Source organism: Thalia democratica, chromosome 2 (assembly GCF_965202585.1).
Source record: "Thalia democratica chromosome 2, ktThaDemo2.hap1.1, whole genome shotgun sequence".
In the NCBI taxonomy this organism is placed as follows: Eukaryota; Metazoa; Chordata; class Thaliacea; order Salpida; family Salpidae; genus Thalia; species Thalia democratica.
Genome location: NC_139166.1, coordinates 51,583,280 through 51,603,821, shown reverse-complemented (window position 1 = coordinate 51,603,821; position 20,542 = coordinate 51,583,280). Strand labels below are relative to the sequence as shown.

Genomic DNA, 20,542 nt, shown 5'->3' with positions numbered 1-20,542 from the left:
TGTAATAATTTCTTTCTCCAATCCCTGTGAGAAGACTTAATTATGATAGAAATTAAATGAGTTTACTTTTCATACCACATTTTTTGATACACTAAACTATTTTAGAAGATATTATTAAGTTGATACAACAATACTTTAAGTGCATTTTTTGCTTGTATACATTTTGTAATATTTCTTAAGTTAAATTGCAAAAGCAGTTGATGTTAGCAAGTTTATTCAAAAAAATACTTAAATTTTAAATCGCAATTTTTTACCTGACATTAGTAGGAAAAGCGGCAGTAAGGTAGTAATCACTTTGTTCATTTTGTCATTGACATATATTAATTTACGACGCATATTAACTAGTTGAGCAAACATGGTTATTACTGCAATGCCTTCTAGCGCACCACTAACGATGGACATTACTCGAAACAGATTTATTTTCGGAGTATTTTCTGTTGATAGTTAAAAATAACAACCTTATTAAGTATTGATCTTAAAAAAATTTAAGATTCAAAATTAAAGATTTGATTTTTGATCTTTGCTTTAAATGGCATGAACAATTGTTTTAGTTTGTTAGCTGATGTATAACAAAAAAATTTAAATTTGTTTAAAGTAAATCAAAATAGAAGATAAAACAATGATTATTGTATATTTATATTATCTTAATTTTCTTGTATGTCATTTATTTAATTTCTACAATATTTTTAAATGAGATTTTATTTTTACTTCAGTTTTTAAAACAAAAAGTTAATGAATATGTTTTATAACGTATGTTGTTTTATGAAAGTTGTAAGTTTTAAAGGTAATTGTTTTAATACATTAACTTTATACAGTTATACTTGGGTCTGAAACTGTTTTTACAAAAATATAAACTTATATTAACTGTTTCTGATTAGTTTCAAAAAAACTAAATTAAAACTTATTAAACATTCAATTAAACAAAATATAGAACTTTTTTAATACAAAAGAAAGTGACCAACGTCAAGTTTGCTTATTCAAATTTTTTTTGAGTAAAGTGTACTATAAAATATAAGGTTCTGAATCAATTTACATATATTATAAATATTACTAACCTTTGCTGAAGGTATAAAGTAAATATTTGCCACAGTGCGAAGTACCAGAAGAATAATTACCGCAATACTTGAAAAGTCCATACCCAACATCTTTTGTTGCTATGCCTACTTCACACAGTACTGTAAGTATTGTGATTATATATAAACAAAAAGCTACAAAAGAAAAAATTAAAGAGGCAACTTCCAACTTTGGTACAACGTTAGAAACATTTTTTTCGTCAACCATGTTTAAAAGTTACTTAGCGTTTGGCAGGGAGTTTTTTACAGCAGTAGTTTAGATATTGATCTGTTTAAATAACCTTATTCACAAATACTTTAAAAAAATACTTTCTAAAAGCTAGAATCTTTTTTTTTGTAAAAGAAGATAAACTGATTTATTATATGTGACGTAATAATTAAAACCACATTTAAGATCTCTAAAGATAGTCTAAACTAAGCCCTAAGATTAATAAATTGTAAATTATAAAGTTCGTTTTGACTAAGACTGCTTTGCTGAGGTCTTTCTACTAGAAATAATCCAAATTCGCAAACGATTGTTTATAACAAATATTCCAGATTTTTTTTAATCGATTATGTGAAACAAATTAACACCAGTCTGTTTGGTATTATCAATAGTTGCTTAAAGTATAATAAAATAACTATTTCAGTAAAACTTGTTTTAACTTTAATAGTAATGTAAAAATAAGCAAAACAAATAGTAAAAAGTTTTAGATTATGAATTTCTAAAAGGCTTAACGTGTTGTTGTTTTTTTCGATCACCATATAGGCTTATACTATCAAAAGGAATACTTATGTATTGTTTAATAAGTGATATTAATGAATAATTCTAAGTTTTAAGTAGTTTATAGACTTTTAGATAACAAACTGTCAATTATAGTATAAATACCCTTAAAAAGAATTTAAGCAGAAATTTTTATAAGTAAAGTGTTTTGTAACGTAAACTTTTATTAATAAATGCTGTTTTTAGTTTATAACAAATTTTTGTATAATTAAATAATTGAAAACTATTAAACAATAAATATAGGCTTTAGAAAAAAGTAATTAACTAAATTTCACAGACTTTTTAATGATGATTGATATACATCTTTTAAGATTTTTAAAAATAGTGAGGAAAGTTCTTTTTTAGGTACATACTGTTCTATAAAAGTCAGTATGAAGACCTATTTTCAAAAAAAGGTGTTAATCTTCGAGAATCATAGATTATAACAGTACTGTTTACAAAAAAAATTTAGAAACAATAAGATAAATAAAACTTTTACTAATGAATATTTTTCAAACAAAACTCTTTTCAAGTCAACTCAAAAAATGTTTGGAGCAGAAGCAAAATTTTACCAAATAAAGCAGTTTTATAGTATAATTATACGTTCATCCGGCAAACTAAGTTTCACTCTTAGAGCTCTTCCGTGCTTAAAATAAACTATAATACTTTAAGATATGATATAGCTCTTTCTTATTAAAATATTATGAGCTCTTGGAGCGAAACTTAGTTTACCAAAATAGCTTTTAAAATATTGAATAGTTTTTTCGGTCTCCTTTTCTTTCTTTAGACATATAGTTTTTTTTTTCAACAATTAACAACAAATTACTTACTTTCTATAAAAATTATTCTTTTGAGCAAAAATGTATTAGCTAAAATATTACAGCATTTAAAAAGTAATAACTGATTTTAAGATTAGTCTAAAGTATTATAACAATCAAACTTTGCTTATAACTTTTTCATTAGAAAGAATCTTTTTCTCCTACTTTCAATTATAATGTTAGAGAACAAGTAACCAAAGATAAAAACTATACAAATGTAGTTTAACTAGTTAATAATAAAAATAACTCACCATGTTATTAAGTATATAAAAATATAAAACTAAATAAAAACTATTTTCATACCAAAATTTAATTATTGTAGCTTTTTTAATAGAAGTAAAAGTTTATTTTGGAAAATATCAACTATAAACTGTTTTACTACTGATAAGTACTATATTATATTTAATTTACAAATATAGCGATAAAGATTATACTTATTTTAATGGGATGAAATTAATAAGTCAAAATAATGTCAACAACTTATTTTATAAATAGACAACGAAACTTTTAAAACTTACAATAATATACGATTTATTGTAAAGATCGGTATTTAAATTGTTAATTTTAAAAAATTGAATATTGTAACCTCATTTGCATATAGATTGCAACCTCGCTTCAAGTATTGATAACTACACGTTAATTTATACTGGTAGTCATAGTTTTTATAACTATTATTTTTTTAATTTAGCTGTTGTAAATGCTACGGCTTTTGACGCTTAGATCGTTATACGTCTAGTCATAACAAACTAATTTCTAAAATTAAAAATTGTAGGACCGCTAAATTTAAAGAGTTTTTTTTTATAACGACTCTGTGAAACATCTTTCAAAAAACAACCTCGCAGTATTAATCAAGCTGGATGCTTTTTGCTTTCGATGCTAGTAGTAATAAGTCAGTTTATAACTTATAAAACATGGTTAAAAATTTTTAACTACTTTGGCAAATTACCTAGAAAAAATAAAATAAGAAAGTATGTTCTCATCTAAATTAGTTAACTGTTCTGGACAAGACGTTAAAAGGTATCCGTGGTGTGCGACTCGATAACCGAAAGATCTTTTCGTGCACCAGGTCCTAAGACCAAATAATTTGAGCGTTTTTTTTTTTTGTCGTTCAATAAAGAATGATGTGCTTATGTTAAAGCTTTAACTTGTAACTAATTAAAACTTTAATGACATTTTTTGTAAAATATTAGCGTCAAAAGTTTTTACAAATCTATCAACTGTTATTAAAATACCATAATTTGTAATAAGCAGGGGCGTCACGTGGGGTGGAACGCCGGAGCTGTAGCTCCCCCTAAAAAATAAGTTTTTTCATTTTATTTTTGAGTTTAAGCCTTTTAACACGTTGCTTTAAATAAGCCCTTGCTTCAGCTGTACAACCCTAAACTACGTCAAAGTAACTTTATTATAAAGCAGAGGAATTGAGCTTTTAAATTATATAATATTTTCATTCAAGTTTAAAAAAATAAGAAAGTTATGTTACCATGAAGTTCAATAAAAATTACAGCTAAAAGTGTACATGATCATCGTTATTTTCCTGCTAAATTAGTATTTTTCAAATTTTTATATTTGATGTTCAAATGTTCGTAAAATGGGAGCTGCAAGCTCAACCTGTGTCAGCTGCATCGTAAATGTTTACAAGTTTTTAATACAAAAATTAAAAAAAGTTGAATTCTGGAGCTGCATGAATTTTCAGCACCATGTGAATTAAATCATGATCCTTGTTTAAAATTTACTACAATGCGAGAACAATTCAACAATTTGAACTCAAGCAGAAGAAACTCGAGGAGGAAATACTCAAGCAGAGGCAACTCAAGCAGGGGCAAATCGAGCAAGAAAAACTCGAGCAGGAAAAACTCGATCAGGAGCAACTCGAGCAGGGGCAGCTTGAGCAGGAACAACACGAGCAGGGGCAACTCGAGCAGGAACAAATCGAGCAGAAGAAACTCGAGAAGGAATAAACTTATTTTTTATTACTAGTTAGACAAGTCATAAAACTAAGTTAGTAAATTTATAATTATGCAAATACAGAAACTTACATGGATATAAATAAAAACAAAATTAACTATAGTTGTTTAGAAAGGGTGATGATATACAAAGGTTAGATATATTTTTTTGAAATCTTTTTTTTATTATTTAATTAAACAAACATGTTCAAATTTTTTTTGCTGAAAAATTTGCTATTTCTTTATATTACCTTTATGATTTTAATCTAAACGTTTCAAACTAGACGATTTTTAAATTTTACAATGTCAATCTGCAGCACCCCCTAATAAAAAAACCAGGCGACGCCACTGGTAATAAGTATTTTCAATTATAAAAATATGTTTAGCTTGAGTTAATTAATTTTTAAATTTGTTTTAACCACATGCTTAACTGAAATAGATACCTAAAGCTGCTTGTTTAAAAAACTATGTTTAAAAAATAAGAGTTTTTAAAACACTTTTTTCAATAAAGTGTTATACTTTTTCCAAAGTTTATATTAGTTCAATACTATAAAACTAAAATTAAGACATTTAGTATGTGATTTCATTTACAAAAGTTCTTTAATTTGTTGAAGTGTATTAAATTGGAATACTTATTAATGTTTATTACATACTTTAAAACCTGGCTTGAATCATATTTAATTCATAATTGACAAAACTTTTTTTAATTTTTAAAACTTTTATTTGATAAAACTTATAACTATAAGCTTAGATATTCTGTACAGAAAGAACTTGTTTTAACTTATTTTGCAAAGCGAACATACTACAGTGTTAAAACTATGTCATCGACAATTTTTTTTTTCAACAACTATTTCAATGCTGTTTTATTATCTATGTGTACAACTTTAATGAAAACCAAGCGTTTCATATCGATTATATGACGTCTGTTCTTTGTTATTTCTATATAAATAAACTTTTTGTTTACCAATTCTAAATAAACAAAAAGAATTCGGTTTTTTACTACTTCAGTTGCTGACTAACTGTGCATTCCTAATACTTCTTCGACGTCTAGAAGGGTTGACAATATTGACAATAATAAATTTCTAACTGTTCATCAAGTCAGAATGATTACTAATATTGTAAATGTTTATTTTTATATGTCGCACACAAATAGTATTTTATATTTGTTTTAAATTAAAACTGTTTAGATAAACACAAAACGGTAGTAAAGATTTTAAATTCGTTCATGGATTCAGTTTAGTTTAAAATACTTTCAAGCATGACGACGTTTTTGCAATTTCATACATTAGCACTTTATTTTTTTAATAAATACAAACCTCTCGCGAATCTACGCACTCGTTTGGTTACGCATTTTAGAATTCTCAAAAAGAACAAAAAAAAAAGTAAAATATTTAATATTGTAAACTTACTTTATATATTGAATAAATAATACATTTAATTTATTATAAATAATTTTTAAATGTTAAACCCTCTATATACTTGTTTAGACTTGGTAAAATTATACTCCTTGACGGTTGGATAAACATTTAGTTGTGCCTTAGTTTAATGAATTTTATATCTTTTCTCTTTATATATTTTAGGTGTCTTAGCAACTTTATACCGATAATTAAAAAAATCTTTACAATATGTATGGCATAAAGTTTCATTTCAACTCAATAAATCTCTTCTTTGAGCTAATTTGTCCCTTGCCTACCTAAGATTAAAATTGTCTCGCATTATATTAGACAAGTTTAACATTAGGTGGGCAAGCAACAAAATAGAAAAAGTACAATTTAATTTAAAACTTTTTAAATATATGTAAAACTTGATTCATAACTGTTTTTGTAAACAAAAAAGTGGTAACGTTCCCAAACTGTATTTAATCAAATGCATTATAAGAAAACAGCTAATATAGTAGGTATATTACCTAACAGTGCTGTCGCGTGATTGCACCACCTTAAAATTTTGTAAGAAAAAATAAGTATCTATAACTTTTTATTTATTTTTAGAACAAAACCTCTTAGAAAACTCAAATTTACACAACGACCGTTTTGCTCGCTACACTGCCGCAAATAAAGCTAAATTTCTTAAATAATTACTGCAAAATCAATATCTTGCGGTAAGTAAGCTAATTGAAAACTCCCTAAAACAGTACAGGCTTAAGTATCAATCCACAAGCTATTGTAAACAAAAAATGAAAACAAGGCTAAGTAGAGTAAACTCGAGCACTGGAAACTCAAGCAGACGCGATTTAAGCACGGGCAACTCGAGCAGAGGCGACTGGATCACTGGCAACTCGAGCAGAGGCAACTCAAGCACCGGCAACTCGAGTAGGGTAATATCAAGCAGAGACAACTTGAGTACGGGCAACTCCGCATTTTTTTTTCATTAATTTTCTGCAACACATAAGAAAACTACCACACAACGCAACTGTTACCAACCTCTTGTTTAGTTATGCACTTTTGCAATTGACAAAACGTGCGTAGATTTGCGAGAGTTGACTGTATATGTAATCTTGATCAACATTTGTCAGTAAAGTATAACCATAATAAAAATTTTAAAGTAATAATATATTTTTTAAAGTTTTGAAAATGTAAAGAAGTGTTTCTAGTTAACTTTAAATTAGAGCAACTAAATACAGTAATATAATGTAATAAATTAAAATACAGTGTATAGTTAGGTAAAACTTACAAGAAAAACTGTCATAAAGCAGTATCAGAAGAACTTTAAGAAAACTTCAAATTAAATACAAGTTTTATTTCACTCCTGTATAAATCAACACACAACTTTTTAATTTGCATGTAGTGATGTACCGGACCCGGATTTTTTTTTCAAGTTAGGATCCGGCCGGAGCCGGATCTTTTTTTCATATCAAGATCTGGCCGGATCCGGACCTTAAAACTAGCCGGAGTTTTTATAAAAAACTAAACTAGCCTGAGGCAGCCTAATATTTTCAAAAATTCCCAAACATTTTCAAACTAGGAGGGCTGCCACTGTTTAATTCCAAAATAAAACTAGCTAGAGTGAGTATAAACTAGCCTGAGTCAGAATGAGGTTTTTAAAACCTGAAAAAATTAATTTAATCTAATAATCAGTAGAACAGCTAGCCATAAGGTTGACAATTTGAAAGTAAAGTTTTTAATTTTACAACATAGGTAAAGTGTTGTATTTCAGAAATACTAATTTTATTGTTTTTTAACCGGATCCGAACCTTTTTTTAAATCCAGATCCGGATCTTTTTTTCATGTCAAGATCCGGATATCAGACAAAAATGGCAATATCCGGCCGGATCCGGATAGTGAGTCCGGTACATCACTATTTGCATGTTACTAAAGATCATATTCATAGTTTGGATTAAGTTCTTAATAAATATTTAATGCTTAAGTTAACAAACAAATTATTTTTGTTATATTATAAGAACAAAACTTTCAGTTTTTTACATCATATTAAAAATGAATCATGACTTCTGATGTATGTAGCCTAAAGTTTAGTACTAACTTAAACACATTTTCGAAATTACTTAACGCTAGCAAAAAGGTGGAAAAAAGTTCTAACAGAATACTGTAACATAATAATCATTTTTTATTTCTTTAAACACAATTAATCAGGATTTTTCAAAAGCTACTAACTTCATTAAAAAGGTGACAGACCTGTGCGAAGTGTGACGACTTTTAACGACTTTATGTATTTAAAGGAAATTGCAGAAACTTAAAATATCAAAATAGAGTTTCCATGTATAATATTCAGGGTTACCACTCGTTTTTTCAAATATTTTTCCAGGTTTTACAAATTTCTTTCAGGTGTTTAAAAGTACACATTTTTGGGTCTATTTTAAGTTTTAAGTTAATTTCTATATAAGAAAAACTGTGTTGAATAGTATAAAAAGTCAAATTACTTTAAATGTGTTTTTAAATATAATTTTTTTTAATGATGACAAAAAAATCTTATTTATTTGAAAGATTTTTTGTTTCAAATCAAATTTTACTACTGAAAATGTTAAAATTATTAAAAATTCCAGGTTTTATGATAAAAATTCCAGGTTTTTTTTTCAAAATTTCTCAAGTTCAAGGTTTTTCCAGGTTATTTTTGCCTAAATTGTCGAATTCCAGGTTTTTCCAGGTAAAGTGGCAACCATGAATATTGCTAAACAACAGTTTTGCAATTAACTTTAGATGCAACAAATTGCTAAGTATATCAAACATAAAACTTTTTTCTTAAACTTTAAAAGATAAATTATACTTAAATACTAGTTAGTGTTATTTACCAATTGCAAAGTTTACTTAAACACTTTAAAATCTAGAGTTTAAAAGTTTATAAAACTTAGTAGTATATATAGCATAAGAAATGTAATTAAAAAAAGAGAGAAAAAAAGTGTAAAATACTTAACGAATAATTATTATTTTGCCAAAATAATATTCTTAGCATTACCTAAACAATATTTTTGATTAAGTGTAGTTTACTATTTTATTATACTTAACAAGGTCGTTTTTTTTTTTGCCACAGAAACCTGGTAGTGATTAAAATATCCAATTTGCTCATTGTTTTGGATAATTATTATTTATCCAAAACAATATTTGAAAATTTTCATATAGATCCTAGTGATACACATGCAAATTTTTTTAATTACACACAAGTGTACTTAAAAAAAAATTGTGTTATATTTTCAAATTATGATAATTATACCATGTAACCATAGAATGAAAATTTACGAATTGAAACGACAGCAAAATATTCTTTTAACATTTTTTTAATTTTATTCATTCATATCAATACTTAAAGTAACTACTACAGTATTTTTTATAAAAAAAAGGCTCCGTAATAAGACAAAACTGTTAATTTAAATCCAAAATGTTCAACTTGAAAAACTGGTATAAAACCTAGTGTTTACAATATCAACGAAAAAAAAAAAAAAAACTTATAAATACTGTTGAACAAAGTTATTGCTCGATACCTAACAAAGACGTAAACATAAAAAATTAAGCGCATGTTTGCAGTTACAAAGGCTTGAAGTCGAATTTGGTTTCGAGTTTTTTCGTGTCGCTGACTTTGCGGACTGCCTTCATGAAGTCTTCTTGCAAAACGTACTCCCTTTCAGCTCTGATTGCGAACAACCCTGTTTGCATGTGATTGTTTTATAAACTTTTTTGTTTTAATTGATTATTTCTAATTTACATTAAGCTATTTATTTTTAGAACAATTTGGCTAAAAAGTTATTTTTATTTATAAATTTAAACTAAAACTTAGCATATGTCATACGTAGAACAACTTAATGAATATAAACCATCAAGATTAAAAAACGAATTGAAATAATATTAAAATATAACGTTAAAGCAGGGCTGTTATAGTTATAAATTTCTCACTTTTATTTTGGTTAATAGTCGTAAAAAGTATATCAAAACAAAGATAAATTCTTCAAAAACATATTTAGTTTAAATATCAATAGATATATTATGTACATGACGACTTCTTGAGATTATGTTAATGTGTATAAAAATTTAATCAATAATGATTACATATTCTATCACATGTTTACTTTTTTTGGTAGTTTTTAGGTAGTTTCAGTTAAATTTGTAAAACTTATTGTCCTAATAGATTTTTTTTTAAGTTTATTTTTAATAAAGTAACTTGCATAGTTTTTTACACAGTAAAATTGTAACAGCTTCTTGAAATCTTAGAACAACTAATTTTTGTGAAAACTTCTAATTTTCTTATGAACAAAAGTATCAGCATACCTGCTTCAGTGCAAACGTTTCTCAAATCAGCGCCGTTGAAACCATCAGAAAGTTTTACAACCGCTTCGAAATCAATGTCTCCGTGCTTTGTGATGTTTGATGCATGGATCTTCAATATGTCAAGTCTTCCCTGTTTAATTGAACATTCGGTTACTATTTTTTAACTTAAATTTAATTACAATAAGTTTATGAATTATAATTTTATTAATTTATGTTAAAAAATTACTATTTTCAAATTACTTTTATCTGATGCTTTAAGTATTTAAAAAACCAAATGATAAAAAAATAACAACCACTATTTAGATTACCTCAACACAACGTAATTTTTTTACAACAAACCTGTTCGTTCGGCAGATCGACCCTGATTTTTCTGTCGAGGCGTCCGGGACGGAGCAGGGCTGGATCGAGTGTGTCGGGACGGTTCGTTGCCATTATCATTTTCACCTGGAAGCATTCAAGTTTCACAATACAAAAACAACAAACAAACTTGAGCAATATAGTTTATTGGGTTCATTGAAAAACATTCAATTAGTTTGCATATATCAAATCAAGATTTATTTGTTACATATTTTTTACAATTTTTAATCCCTTACCTCTTATCTACATACATATACATATTTCAAAAGAAATCAAAAAAAAAACTTCTGATAATTAAAACTTTATAACTTCAAGTCCACAAATAGTTATTTAGCCTTGGTTCGATATATGCAAATTAGTTGCATGATTTTTAATGCACCCCAATTCACTTAGTTTTGTGAAAAAAAATCGAACATACTTTTCCCAGGGTGTCGAAACCGTCCATTTGGTTGAGCAGCTCCATCAGGGTCCTCTGGATCTCGCGATCGGCGCTGGTTCCCTCGCTGAAACGCCTTCCGCCGATGGCGTCGATCTCGTCCATGAAGATGATGCACGGCTGGTGGTCCCTGGCGTAGTTGAACATCTCCCTGATCAGCCTGGCGCTCTCGCCGATGTACTTGTCCACGATGGCCGATGACACAACCTGCATAATTGTTTAAACGTGCATGAAAAATATGCAGAAAACTACTACCTAGTAATGCAGGTTCCAACGAAACAAGCTCGTTGGAACATATAATAAAACCCACATCTATTTCCACACTTTTTTTTGTTTATCGACTGTTAAACAACTAATACAACTACTAACCTAGTTCCACGGAGTTCTGTGATAAATAAGTATTGCAAAAGAATATTATTTGTAATTACTAAAATATAAGCCATGAATGTTAAAGATTGATAACTAATAGTAGATTAACTTATATTGTTGATACTTTTGGTTATTAATCTATAATAATTATGGTTTATAATTTAGTAAATATACATAATCATCTTTTTTAACTTCTATTCTTTTTGCAATACTCATTTGTTACAGAACTCCGTGGAACTAGGTTAGTTGTTTAACAGTCATGAAAATAAAGAAAAGTACTGTGGAATTTTTTTTACAGTTATAAAATATGTATTTATTTATTATTTCAACTTCAAAACAAACCACTTTATTTGCATAGAAACGAACAGACTTGTTCAGTCATGATTTATCATTAAAAACAGTAGAAGCACACAACGATACTTTTATGTTACTATCTTTTAAGCAAAGAAATTATTTTAGTTTCTTTTTTAATTAATTTTAACAAAATAAGCTCTAAAAAAGAGCTGAAGTACAAAAAAATTGCTTTGTTTGAAAACATTTTTATACATTACCAACAAATCTTTCAAAAAAATGTACACATCTTTTATACCACATCTGAAGTAAGGCAACCAATTAAACGTAAAAAAGCTCTAAATACTAAGTAACTTACCTTCAGAAAGTTACAATCCAGTTGGCTGGAAACAGCTCTTGCAAGCAGCGTTTTACCGGTACCTGGTGGTCCGTACAACAAGCAACCTTTGGGCGGAGTGATTCCGACCCTCAAGAACAACTCCGGGTTCAACAGCGGCAATTCAATTACCTGAGAAAAAATATATTTAAAGAAAAAATATAAATTAATATTCACATTATTAGCACTAAAAAAATATTAACATCAAGACCATGAAAGAAGCTAATACATTTTCTTTATAGTTTATGAACTAAAATTAAATTGTAGAAAAATAAACTATGAATAAGTGTTAGATTAACTTACAAGGAAATACTTATAAAAATATTAAATCAACAGAATATATAAACCAGTCTTTTAATTTCATCAAATATTTTAAACTAGTAATTAAGATTTAGAATTTGTTGACCATAAATAACAAAAAAATATCTCTAATTTTATGTAAAAAATTTTTTAAAGTCTTATATATAAATAGAAAAATTAGATGTTCACATTTTAAGCGCATAAATTAAAGAATTTTTATCAAAATACTTTTTATTAAAATTTTTTATACTTTGCTTCTACTTAAAACTTTATTTTCTTTGAGTAGAAAACTTTTTTGTTTTTAAAATATAACTACTTAGTTTTAGTTATAGTTATGAAGTATACATACTAAACACTAAATGTTTTTAAAGAACTTACACTGCTGAATTTATCTCAAGTAGAAAAACTATATATACAAAAACATACTTGAAAAAAATTGAAATGCAACCGAAATTTATGGTTAAACTTTTATGATCAATAAAATTTATCCTTTCTCACATAACACAAGTCAAGTTTGAAAAAAAAAAGTTTTTATTAAAGATTAAAAATTTTATCACCTCTCTGAGTTCTCTGATTTGTTCACCGAGCCCACCAATGCTGGAGTACTTGACATCGCCAGGGTCTTCATGCGACATGTTATAAACCAGTGGGTCGACTTCACGTGGAAGGTATCTGGTATGATTGTGATAATTTCAAGTATAATCAATCTTTTTAACCAGACATCAAAAACAAAACAGCTATATTAGAATTTTTATAAGAACTCACTACTACAGGGTTGCCACTCATTTTTTCCAAATTTTTCCCAGGTTTTTCAAATCTCTTCCAGGTTTTTAAAAGTACACATTTTTGGGTCTATTTTTAGTTTAAATTAAGTTTAAGGTAAGTTATTGTGTTAAATAATCAGGGTTGCCACTCAATTTTTATAAATTTTTTCCAGGTTTTCCAAATTACTCCCAGGTTTTTAAAGGTACGTATTTTCTGGTCTATTTATAGTTTAGAGTTAAGTTAAAGGTAAGAAACTGTGTTAAATACGATAAAAACAATGAAAAGATATTGTAAAGCTACTTTAAATGTGTTTTTTAATAAATAAAAATTTGATGATGAAATTTTTTTTATTTATATGATAAATATTTTGAGTCAAATCGAAATTTTACTACTAAACATGTGAAAATTGTTAAAATTCCGGGTTTTTCCAGGTTTTTTCAAAATTTCTCGAATTCCAGGTTTTTCCAGGTATTTTTTGGCTAAATTGTTTAATTCCAGGTTTTTCCAGGTTTCCAGGTAAAGTGGCAACCCTGAATAACATAAAAACATTTAAAAGATAGTCTAGAGCTATTTTAAATGTGTTTTTTACTAAAAAAATTTTTGAAGATGACAAAATTGTTATATCTAAACGATAGATTTTTTGAGTCAAATCAAAATTTTTCTACTGAACATGTTAAAGTTGTTAAAAAATCCAGGTTTTTTTAGTTATTTTTGTTCAAAATTCCAGGTTTTTCCAGGTTTTTTTTTGCCTTAATTGTCAAATTCCAGGTTTTTCAAGGTTTCCAGGTAAAGTGGCAACCCTGCTACTATTGTTTTAACTTTCTGAACAAGCAAAAAAAATGAGTTTAAATAAAAAGCTTTGTTGATTTTTTTTGAAGTATGTATGGTTTTTTATATATATTTAACAAATGATAAAGACAAAAAAACACAAAATACTGTTGACATACCGGGACAATTTGAGCTACTTAAATATTATAATATTATTACTGTTTTATTTTTATGAGAGAAAAAGATTTTAAGTGTTGAAATAATTTTAATAATTTTTTACGATAAAAGAAACAATTAAAACATAAGATATTTACTACTCAAAACCAACACAATACCTGGTGTCATAGTAAAAACTTATTTGTAAAAATAAGAAAGTTTAAAATTTACATTTACATTATTTTTTACTGTTATTTATTTGGGCTTTATTGAAATTTAACATTATATTTTTAAGTCAAAATTAAAGTTCTACAAACTTTCATTTACTATTTTAAGACCTACATTTATTATTAAAGAAAAGCAACCTAACACTCAAAACTGAATAAAACTTTAAAAAGTTAATTAAGTTTAGTAGATGCGTAAATATAAGAACATAGTAATCTCAAATATCACCTCAAAATGTTGTTTTAGAATAAATTATAAACGTAACGTTCAAATATATATATAAAAAAAATTAGTTTTAATCAACAAAAACAAACAAGTAAAACCTTCCATAAAATATGGCAAAAATATTACTTATAAAGCACTATTACTTAACCAGGTAAAACTGTAATTTTTATAAACTTTGATTTTATCCGTTAAGTAAAACAATAAATTCCAAAAATTACAAAATACTAAAACAAAACAATTATATTTAAATAAGTTTAAGCATTTAATAATTTTATTTAAAAATTTCAATTTTACAAAAAAGATTAGCATAGCACAAATTATACTATTATTATATCAAAAGTCTTGTTATTTCTTACTAAAAACTATTATTTATAAGAAATTATTCAAGATTGCTGTTAAATGAAAACCAGGTTTAAATCGATTCGATAGAATTGAATAAAATCTAGATAAAGGATTTTTAATATAAATCAGTTAAACTCAATTTAATATTTTTGTGTAACAACAATATCATGCTAACAATAACTATTTTAGTTACAAATGTAGTAGTAACTTACCGCATGATTGTGAGAGTGGTCATATCCAGGGCAACTCTGGTACTTGGTTTGAGCTTAGACTTGTCCACTTGTCTTCTGCAACCAACAACGTATCTGGGTCCGTTCGTGGCTTTCACAATGACTGCAAGACAAACAAAATTAACATTCATACAAGATTCAAGTGTTTTTCTGCGTTCTCATTTTAAGAAAAATACCAACACAAAAACAACATAATTAACTTTAGTAAATATTAACTTAAACAGCAGTGATTTCAAAAATATAACTTACATTTTTCTTCGGTCAGCTGCTTGAGAACTTCTCCAACAATTTGCCCAACGCTTTGCAGAGCCTTCAGATCATTTTCAGATTTATCAAAAGCGACGTTTTTCTTTTTTAAATCTTCTCTTACTGTTAAGTATTTTTAAAAGTTGTAGCAAAAATTAAATCAAAAGTGGATAGTTTTTAAATCAGATTAAGTTATTGCAACTTAAAAATCTAAATTTAACAAAAGTTAGCTTTTATTCTGTTTTCTTGCTCATTTTACTGTTTAATACAGTTATTCTTGCATAAAATATGATGAGTAAATACTGTATTCTAAAGTCTATATTATTAACAAAAATAAGTAAATAACTTAACAATTTAAAAATGTTATACATTATTCGTGGTAAGCGAATATTGACGATCATAGTTTAGAATAACTTTGATAATATTTAATAAAAAAGTTTACCATTTCTTTAAAGGCAGACATAAAATAAAATAGCCTTATACCTTATTTATTAAAACATATAAGTAAAATATTATTCGTTTTCATTTATATCGAGTAAAATTATATTTACCTGAAAAAATTTAAATACTTGAAATGTTTATTATTTTTGTTACTAAAAACTAGTTTTAATTACAAAAAAGTCAATAATTATATATTATTCAAAGTAAAAATATTGAATTAAAATACTTTTTCTTAAAAAAATTAAGTTGTTTGTTATAGACTTAAAAAATATGTTTTATTAGTAATTGTCGACTTTAAAAGCCTTAAAATTTTTTTTTAATATTATACTATAGTAAAAATTTAAAACTAATTATAGAATATATCAAAATCTAATTTATTTTAGTACACTAAGTAAGGTTAAAGTTTAATTCAAAGATAATTAATTTAGACAAAATTAAAATAAAAATTTCTATAAATTATGTAGCTGGTAAATATTATTAAAAAAAATATTTTTTTTTTATTTAAAAGATATATATAACATAAACAATAAAATTATAGACATTACTTTAAATTTCATCAATTTTTAATCATGTAAGTGCATTAATAAAATAATTTTAAAATATGTTATTTTTTAATCTAAAAGGTAAATTAAATTAAAAAACCTTATGGCTTCTACTTAAATAATAACTACTAAAAATTGATTAGTTGTATAATATTAAAATTTACATATCATTTAAAATAATTTTTAACCATTTTTGTCACTTTTTTTCTTTAGTATTGCAAGGTTATCAATCTTTAGAAAATATACTAGCTTGAGTCAAATAAAATAAATCATAAAAAATACAAAGTAAGCAGATCTTTTAAAACAGTATCATAATTTATAATTAACAACATATTTTTATTAAATTTTGAAAAGGGTTTTTTAAACATGGATATAAATAAAATAAAACGTAATACATTCTAAAACTTCAATAAAATATATAAAATTAAAACAGCTTGACTTTAATTTTTTTTTGTGAGTAAGCCTGTACAAGCGGCAACTCTGCTATAAAAAAAATAAATACACAAAATTAATAATATAAGTTGTACAAATTTTAATTGCGACTACTTTTTAAACAAATACATTGACAGAAGAGTAAAATGTAATACTTCTGTTTAAATACAGTATAACTATCAACACAAAATAGTATAAAAACTAACATCCTTTTAGTTTTCCATCAACAGATTTATGTTCAAGAAGTTTACTTCTGTAATCATTTAGTGCTTGTTCACGAGGATCTACTGCCATTATTACAACACTGAATATTATTTAAGCTGTAAGGATTATATTGATTTGTACAAAGAAAAAAACAAGTACACCAACTCAGTACAGTAGTTTACTAGTAGTAGTTTTATGTACCTTAGTTTTAAGTGAATCACTATAGTATTTGAAAAAGAGTAAACCTTAAATGAGGGGTACATCAGAGACCACCAAGTAGAAATTTTGGTCAACAATGTACTTTTTAGGTTGAAAATAACTTGTGCAAACAAAATATAATGAGGTTTTTGTTAAAAATGATTTAAAATTTGTTTTTAATCTAGTTTTGAGTAAAAATAACTGTATAAAGACTATTTCATTAAAATATTGCTCTTAAAATAATATTTTAATGTTTATACAACAATTTTGAAAAAAATAATTAATTAAGTTAGGCACGCACAAATATTCTTCTTTTAAATTTACATGCCAACAAGAAAAACTACCTACCCTTATCCTAAATCATAAACAAAACTTTTATACAGCAAAACAATATTTTTATAAAATGTTGAGCTAACTTTAGAAATTATAAACATTCAGTTAGATAAAAATGGCTAAAAACAATGTCAAACTATTGTTTTATCAATTTATATTTATAAAACAAGCTTACATCTACATCGGTTTTTATTTAAACAAATTAATTTTTTAACTTAAGTTAGTTTAACTTTTTTATTTTTTTACATTAATAACCAAGCAACCAGTATCAGCAAAGTAACTTTTAAGACATAAACAATCAAATTTAGAGACATTAATAGGTATTTTATATATTTAAAAAGGTAAAAAACAATTGTTTTACTAAAAATTGGGTAGAATAAAAATCATGGAAATATTTGTAAAAAAGTAGCAAATCATTTTTATATTTGCTGAATCAACAAAAAAAATTTTAAATTTTTATTTTAACTATTTTGTACTCTTATCCTTAACCCACTTTCAAACATAAAAAAATAAATCCGAAAAAAAAGTTTAAATTATTTAAATTTAAACAAACATGAAAAAAGGGCTTTTTTGCTGACTCAGCAAATATGATATCCTACTTTTATGCTGATGATTTGCGAGATTTTCAAGCTACCTCTAAAAATCTATCTCCTCATACACTTCTTGAACTATCAACTTAAAACTTTTCCAGTCTAAGCTTTTATATATTTTGAACAACTTCACAATCAGAATTTTTAAATTTAAAGCTGACTTATTTTTGATAAAATAAAAATTTATTTTAACTTTTAGTAATATTTTTTTTTTAGAAATCAGATTCAGTAAAATACTTTTAAAAAATACAAGAAAATATATTTTTACTTAAATTTTCATTATTCCAATAAATTCAACACTATATATTTTTATTTTATATGTTTGTAAGAAAAACTGTTTTAGAAATCAAATTATATGTCAGAAATTTATTGAATATTTTGTGTTACAAAAAAAGCATCTTTAGCAAAAAAACACTATGCTTTTAAATAAAGGTCAATGATATTTTTTGTAAAGTGGTCTTAATTTTATTTAAAAACTATACTGTTCTTTTTACGTGCTGTTTAATTAACTTACATTTTATGTAGTAGTTATCACTGATTAATTACATAAAAATCTTTACATTGGTATACATTGAAAAAAAATCACATGATATTGTACTTCTAAAATTCAAACAATTTGTAAACAAGCTTATAGAGCATAGATACTTAAGATATGTTAGGATGCTTATTATCAATTATAACAATAAACAATAAAAACTGTGTTTGAAAAAAAATTATAACCAACAGGGCTCCCAATATAGTTTCAAAAACAAATTAAGTTTAATTTATTCAAACAAATTTTATCCTCTAGTAAGCCTGGTTTTTCAAATCATATATTCTATTTGACTTTAATTTAATAAATTTTTGTTTTAGTTCTATTAAATTTAAAATATATTAATAATAAAAATATAAATTTGTCAGTATTTTAAAAAAAATAAACAATCTTAGTTTACTTACTATAACAAGTAATATTTTGTGAGCAATGTATAGACTTAATAAGCAGGTGTGCACAGGATTTTTCATTTAGTTACGGACTTTTCACAGCTTATGAAGAGATAGAGAAAAACTGACTTAAAATACTTGTTGATCTTTTTTGTTTTCTTATTTTTAATAGCAGTTTATTAGTTGATACTATTGTACTTAAGGGCATAGGGGGGGGGTAAACACCCTTTTTTGGTTTTTGATCTTATTTTATATAGTTTTTACTAAGCTACAAGATGCTTTTTACAGATTTAAAAAATTCAAAATAACTTTTGAGATATAGCCAGTCAAAGTCAGAGGCAACAATAGGATCCTTATAGGAGGCACAAACTAAAATGTCAAATAACTAGAAATCACTAAAAATCTATCTCCTCCTACGTTTTTTGAGATAACTACCTCAAATTTTCAGGATATGTTTCTTGCAGTATTTAGAAAACTCTGTCGGAACAGAATTTAAAAAAATGAAAAAATAAAAATTTTATAACAAAAAAACAAAAAAAAACTGTTTTTTTTGTTTTTTTTTTATATAAAATTTTTATTTTTTATTTTTAAAAAATTCCTTCCGACAGAATTTTCTAAATATATCAAGGAACATTTCCTAAAAGTTTGAGGCAGTTATCTCAAAAAACGTAGGAGAAGATAGATTTTTAGTGAAATAGTCTATTTTTGCTGTTTTAGTTTGCGCCTCCCATAAGGATCTTATTGTCGGCTTCGACTTTGACCGGCTATATCTCAAAAACTATTTTGATTTTTTTAAATCTGTAAAAAGCATCTTGTAGCTTAGTAAAAACTATATAAAATAAGATCAAAAACCAAAAAAGGGTGTTTACCCCCCCCCCCCTATGCCCTTAATCATCACAGATATAAAGTTTGCTTTCAAAATTTTTTAATAAATATTTTGTATGCTTAATAGTATTTATAACAACAGAATGAATAGCATTTGATATAAACAGTGGTAACCTAAAAACATAAAAAGCATACTAATAATTCAATATAATAAGGTAAGATATTATAGGCCTTTTAAAAGCTCATAAAAAGCATAATCTTGATTTTAGTCACTACAGGGTTGCCAAATGTTTTTGACAATTTTTTTCCAGCTTTTCAAAATTTATCCAGGCTTTTGAAAGTACACATTTTCGAGTCTATTTTTAGTTTAAAGTTAAGTTTAAGGTAAAAAAATGTGTTTAATAGTATAAAAACATTGAAAAGATACTGTAAAGCTACTTTAAATGTGTTTTTTAATAAAAAAATTTTGATGATGACAAAAAACTATCATCTATATCAGGGGTCGGCAAATCAAATAAGGAACGTTTTTTATGTGCTTTAGAAAACATATTTAAAGATTTTTTTTTGAAAAAAAAAATTTTTGCAAAAGATTATCTTCTAAAGATAACACTAAAATTTTATTTTTGTTTTTTGAGAATATTAATATACTAAACTAGATAAATAAATAAAATTAAAGTGGCCCT

General features: G+C 25.7%; 1 protein-coding gene across 1 annotated transcript; it reads right to left on the bottom strand.

Annotated features, from left to right (window-relative positions):
• Positions 1-9,285: 9,285 nt before the first annotated feature.
• Positions 9,286-17,110, bottom strand: LOC145829884 (26S proteasome regulatory subunit 10B). The gene is made up of 9 exons (XM_082937759.1): positions 16,995-17,110; positions 15,377-15,496; positions 15,110-15,230; positions 12,974-13,088; positions 12,099-12,248; positions 11,063-11,287; positions 10,627-10,731; positions 10,288-10,417; positions 9,286-9,668 (listed from the first exon to the last, which is right to left on the bottom strand). The coding sequence occupies exons 1-9, from the start codon at positions 17,080-17,082 to the stop codon at positions 9,550-9,552; spliced, it is 1,173 nt and encodes a 390-aa protein (XP_082793885.1). The 5' UTR covers positions 17,083-17,110; the 3' UTR covers positions 9,286-9,549.
• Between the last annotated feature and the right edge of the window lie 3,432 nt (positions 17,111-20,542).

What these genes read in the sequence shown, in the direction of transcription:
- LOC145829884 (XM_082937759.1), bottom strand. Translation starts at nt 17,082, where the DNA reads ATGGCAGTAGATCCTCGTGAACAAGCACTAAATGATTACAGAAGTAAA. An exon ending in GTTTCGACACCCTGGGAAAA is followed by an intron (nt 10,732 to 11,062) that starts GTATGTTCGATT and finishes GAATGCTTCCAG; the next exon opens with GTGAAAATGATAATGGCAAC. An exon ending in TCGATCTGCCGAACGAACAG is followed by an intron (nt 10,418 to 10,626) that starts GTTTGTTGTAAA and finishes TCAATTAAACAG; the next exon opens with GGAAGACTTGACATATTGAA.